General features: G+C 30.9%; 1 protein-coding gene across 1 annotated transcript in view; it reads right to left on the bottom strand.

Annotated features, from left to right (window-relative positions):
• Nucleotides 1-2,141: 2,141 nt before the first annotated feature.
• Nucleotides 2,142-6,340, bottom strand: part of LOC127732087 (uncharacterized) — a 39,776-nt gene continuing 35,577 nt past the window's right edge. The window contains exon 14 of the mRNA XM_052241140.1: nt 2,142-3,168. Within this exon, the coding sequence (XP_052097100.1) occupies nt 2,541-3,168 (628 nt within the window). The 3' untranslated portion in view covers nt 2,142-2,540. The remainder of the gene's footprint in view (nt 3,169-6,340) is intronic.

Here is a 6,340-nt window from a genome sequence, read left to right as displayed (position 1 = left end):
TTTGAAACATTCCCCGTTTCCATTTTCAATTATTTTTGGTGGTTCCACCAAATTATTTTAAAGTTTTAATTCTGATTCATCATGTTTAATTAGTAATAATCAGAAAGATTGTATGTTTTAAATCAAAAAGAGCGACAATAAATTAAACAATTCAAACGTAGCTTTCCCAAAACGAACAGATGAATCAGATAAAAATGCACGCATGTAAACAAAACAACAACAAAAAACCAGAAAAAATACATAAAGACTAGTAACGATACATATTGTATTGTCCTGCGGCCACATATGTACTCACTGCCAGTTATGTCTTGTATTTTTATTTGTGTTTTATTTTCTGTCGTAAAAATAGAAATATGTGCATTCACAGTTGCTGTATGAAATATTGAATTGGTCTGTAAAAACATTGTGTCCGCCAGATTCTTCTTGATTATATGCGTTATAATATTATACGACGTCGTTTGTTTTGCGCATACGACTTTTCAACCTGCAGACCATATTCCCTGTTACTTACCATGTAAGTTTACCAACTTTGTTTAGTTTAGTTAACTTCTTTTATTAATTGCTCACTGATTGGTTGTTCTCAATATGCACGGAGTATTTGCACCATTCAAATAATTCTAGCAAACTTCAAATTATTGTTTTCTTTTGGACCTCGATAGGCTTAAAAAACTAAAAGTACTTTGGTTGCTATCTCCTTGATTCATACCCAATATCTCCATTTACGCAAGTCATGAGTCTCCGTTTTGGATCGAAAGGATTACATAAGAATGTTGTCAATAAACGTTGTTTTTGTTGCGTTGTTGAGATATATCACTTCTAAAGCAAGTGCAAAGTGAAGAGCTGTAAACCTCCATATAATAGCGGATGTCACATGTTTGTAGGTTTTTAATTCGAGGCTTAAACAAACACACAAAAATCGTTATATTTCTATTTGAAATGGCCATTCTAATGATTTTTATTTATATCTGATACGGTGATAAAATGAATGACCGATCAATTACTTATACACGTTCATTCTCTCAACCAATGATCAGATATACCATTGTAGTAATAGAACAGCTTTCTTATGTTTCTGAAGGTGCACATGGTAATTATATATGTCGAAGGGTAGTCATTTCAACAAAAATACACGTGTTACTCTACTAATCCTATCAAACTTGTAACAGTTACTCAAATTTTGGAACAACAAGAAGTAAATGTTTGGCAAATAAAAAAAAACAAACGCTCTCACGCTACAACTCATAACTGCACAGCAGTTGACTAAATGACAGGTCATTATGTTCAGTAGTACTAGCGGATGTGTAAAATAAAATTAATTCAAAATATTGACATATAGAAAGTATGCGTCCGACAGATCCTAAAACTGCTTACACTTCTCCACTTATCAAGCTGCCTATCAAATATTCAGACAGTAAAACTCGAGAAAAGTGTTGAGGCATATAAATATAGAACGCACAGGCGAATAGACTTGGTGAATATTGTATTGTGTTTGTTTCTTTGCATACTTATACTACGAAAAATGTAGGCATTAAATCACTTATGATGCAATTTCCCATATTTGATCTACTAGTTCTTCCAGCGGCCTAACTCCTGTTAAAATATTTGATCTGAACTGAATATAGAATTCTTCCATGGCATTGTGATAACAATCTTTGTTATAAAAAAACTGAATGTAAGCATCATAGTGCAATACAATATTATTGTTCATAGAATGTTCATTTCAAAGAAACATATTTCGTGTAAACAATTATTGACCGGTAATGATTTACGAACTTACCCGAGACAAGTTGATAGAAAACTGTCATACATATAGTTGGCTCATTTGCAATCACATCACATTTACTTATTTTTATATAGATCTAATGAAAATCTGACAATAAATATAGTAATGAGAGAGTTTGCAATGCAATGTTCCATAAACTTTTCATTTAAAATACATGTACTTAGATACGTTAAAAATAAGTGCTGATAATTTTTTTAAAAGGAGTTGTATCACTTTGAAATGAAAGTTTTATGGAACATTTTATATTGCTTATATACATCTAAAATCGAAATTGAATAAAAATGTGTCAAGTAGTGTAGTCTTGAAAGCGCTCACATTGTTTCCACTACTATTTACATAGTTAAACTGTAATACTTGAAAGGAGATTACATTTATCTGGATTGACCGCGTAAAATAAATCTACATTTGTGTCAACTATTAACATAAGGCTGATACAGTAATTTTATATTGATAAAACATTTCAGAACCTGTTCTCTTTCAAAGTACTAGTAACACAGTTATTATAGATTAAATAATCAAGGTATATCAAACTTATAGAACTAAGATTTCCTGGACTATGAATTTTTCAAAGTTAGTTATATTTGTTGAGAATGCAAGTATAAACACGTTTACGCTATGTACAGTAGTTATAGAAAAAACATCAATTTTACAATATACAATATAATGTAACATTTCACACAGTCACACAGTGTAAGTTGTAGTATGCACTTTAACATCTATTGTATAACAAGTTGTATATTATCTCTCATTTTCCTTTTCAAGGCTGATTTAAAGGCGCTTTTAATACCGATTTTGGTTTCCTTAAGGCAGTTTTTGATTTTTCTAAAGAGCTTTTACCTCCTGGAATAGATTGACCCTCTCTTGAATCGCCTTCTTGTAATGGAAATGTAGACACCGTTTCTTCAGAAAGTGCATAAGTCATGGAATGGCCGCTTTTTTTACTTATTGTTTCTCTGTCTTTGTACATGATGAGATACTCCGGATAACATTGGTTCCTGTCGAACACTACGAAAATCTGTGGATTTTGTACATCATCTACGCATGAATCATATAATTTATGAAACTGTCCCGGAATTTCAGGAGGCCGGCGTAGGGAAGGGTTACCTTTTGTGAATTGACCGACAAGAACTTTGGATCTAAACATGATACGATTATCCGAAGATGTATTTACTTTTGTGTAGCTATGGCTATATTTGGCATGGACGGCAAAATAGGAGCCTTGACCGTACATGGTTGCATTGCGACCACTGGTTCTGAAGTCAAAATTATTTGTGCAGATACCATAACAGGTTTCCAATGAATCAGTACCATGGAATAAATGTCTTTCACCAATATCACGACTTTTACCATCTTGTTCAACGTCAGCTAACATAAGCTTCTTCTTTCTATGAAATATACAAAATTCATTCTATAAGGAGAGATAGATACAATAAGATATGGTTTGAGTGCCAATGAGACAACTCTCCATCCAAGTCACATATAAAGGGAATGTTTTATTAGTATTTCATGAATGTCCAACTCAATATTGGTAAAACATTTGGGCAAATCATGAAATATTATCTAGAATATAATCCTAGTAAATGTATGTTAATCTCAATCTCACAAAAATTGTTAAAAATCCGCCGTATTTGTATGTCTGTACAAGGTCAGGGGTCTCTTGCCTTTGTTTGTCTTTTTAAATTTCGTTCATTTATATGTTTCGGAGTTTAATGTGACGTCAATTTTTACTGAACTAGTACACATTTAGTTAAGGAGCCAGATGAAGCTATGTTGAAGACACATTGGTGGCATTTGGTCGGGTTGCTGTTTCGTTGACAAATGTTCTTAAAAAAATCTTATTGTAATGTAGTCTGTCTACATCTGTCCAGATTATCTATTTTTATTTTAGCGAGGTACTATAATATGCTTCTCTATTAATTGCATGATAAGGAAATTTGATTCTCACTGATATATTTTGTTTTTGTTTACTCGAAATATCATATATTGAAATAATGAAGTTTTTTGAAAAAAAGAAAAGAAAGTGTATGGGGTATCCTTCCTGAACAAAAAAATACGCTAAAAGCAACGCTTTCTTCATTTCTTTTAAATAATCTCATTGTAAAATATAAGCAGTTCTTGTATTCATTATACAGTTTACAAAGAACACTATCAGCCAGTACTAGTGTGTTGGCATTTGCATGATTTACAGCGCATTTTAATTCCAAAGTGTTGGTATGCAGTATTGAAATGTATTTACATAATAGGTAGTAACTCAAAGTTGTATTATTTAAATTATGCTCCTCTGATGGCTCGTTATTAACAAACTAGAATAAAGACAGTCCAAAATAAAAAAGGAAAATCCAAGAATGTCCTTTTTAGAGGTAAAAATTTGCTGATATCGCGAAAATGCCTAATTTTTCAAACTCGTATGCTAATATTCTCCTTTTGTTTGGTATTTTCTGTAGAAAATCGGTGTTGGAAGAAATTTCTTCTCTGGTAAATGGAATAAATTGACAAAAATACACCATTACCATGACAATTTTATTGGGTATATGTGTTAAAATCACATTTTAATTTTTTAACAACAGAAATATCACAATTAAGTGAAGAAACAGGTACCTATAAATTGATAAAATTGAATGCAAAGTATACAAAAAAACGTGCACTACATTTTGTTCTTGACTTGATTTAGAAAAAGTAATTAATTTTAAAAAAAAATCACAATTATGGTTAATAAATTCAACTTGATCACGTCATTTTGTATCTTCTCTCCAGTTGGAAGAAATTTCTTCCAAGTGCTATTAAACCAGTTAAAATCACTACAAATACATATAGAAATATGAAATTTCTGTTTCTCCTTGGAAGAAATTTCTTCCAAGTACTTTTACAACATTACAGTAATTTTTTTTTTGAATTGAATTATTTCTTTCTACAGCGGAAATCTCTTCAATTAAATTTAGCAAAAAAAAATTGCTCAAAAATTATTCAACTAAAATTATTCATTTTATTTGTTCCTATATAATGGTTTCTTCCTTTATATTAATACATTTACAATCAGGTATATGTATAGCAAAACAAAAAAGTTATTTCATTTCAAAAACGTTTTGGAAGAAATGTCTTCCAAGTGCTTTTACAGCAGTATGAAACGGTTCATTTCATCCCATATAAAGAACCCACCACTTCTTGGAAGAAATTTCTTCCAAGTGCATTTACAGCAATGAGTTTGTTTTTGTTCATGTTGTTAAAATAAATTTCTGTCACTGGTTGGAAGAAATTTCTTCCAAATGTATTGACAGCCATAAAAAAAATTGATTTTGTTCAAATAAATTTCTGTCACTGATAAGAAGTAATTTCTTCCAAGAACTTTTACAAGAGTAACAAATATGTCACTTCATTTTGTTGAAATAATGTTCTGTCACGAATTTGAAACCAGACAATAACGTCTCCGACAATAACAATACATGTGAATATGTACTGTCATTTTAAGATGCAATCTGAACAATTCATTGAATACAGATAACAATCTACTACAGATTAATGTATTGCAGTACTATAACCATTAAAAACTAGAGGCTCTTAAGAGCTTGTGTCGCTCACCTTGGTCTATGTGCATATTCAATAAAGGACACACTCCAACATTGTAGACGAGCATAGAATTCATGACAAAAATCTCTGTTTTGTTGATTTGTATTGCTGATCATTTAGTCTGTTTAGTTTCTCTCTATCTTCTTCAGTTTTTGCTCATAACACAAAAGATGGTAAACAATCTTTATTTAAGGGCAATCACTCCTGAAGAGAGTGACAGTCTAATAACTATATCTACAAAATTTGACTAGTTAATAGATCTAGCCTTGATGACATTTTTGTGATTTAAAGTGTCTATGTATATATTATTTTTTTTTATTTATATATTATATATATTTTTTTTATCATATAAGGCAATATGCAAAAAAAAAAAATATGTAAAAATCATATATAAAGGAGAATAACCCTAATAAGGAGTCATCGGATGATTTCCTTTATAAAACTTAATTGTAGCTCTTGTCTGGCTGATAATGTTTGCTTGATAAAGTAAAACATTGGTAAATATCGTCATCAAAAGGTATTAACTCTAATAAGGAGTCGACTGACGATTTTGACTATGTAACTTTTAAAATGTAGAACTTGTCTTGCTGATATTTTTTTAGAGTTTAAAGTTTCTCTCTATCTATTAAAGTTTTCAAGATGATAGGCAAAAATGAAAAAAAAAAACGGTAAAATTTGTTCTTCAAGTACAATAACTCCTGAAAAAAGTCGTCTGACAGTTTTGGCGTATGTAGACAATTGGTAGGGCACAACAGTCTGAACATTTCTGCTGTGTCGGATTTTCTCTATTTATAATGGTTTTCAAAGTAATAGAGAAAAAATGCAATTTATCCCTATGTTCTTTTTTAGCCATGTCGGTCATCTTGGTTGGCAGGCGTGGTCATCGAACACATTTTCGAAACTAGAAACCCAAATGATGGTTGTGGCCAAGTTAAGTTAACTTTAAACCAGTTTTTTTCAGAGTAGAAGATTTGTGTAAAAGTAAACAGACGA

Source organism: Mytilus californianus, unplaced genomic scaffold (genome assembly GCF_021869535.1).
Source record: "Mytilus californianus isolate M0D057914Y unplaced genomic scaffold, xbMytCali1.0.p SCAF_22, whole genome shotgun sequence".
NCBI classification, from domain to species: domain Eukaryota; kingdom Metazoa; phylum Mollusca; class Bivalvia; order Mytilida; family Mytilidae; genus Mytilus; species Mytilus californianus.
This window is presented reverse-complemented; position numbering and strand designations above follow the sequence as displayed.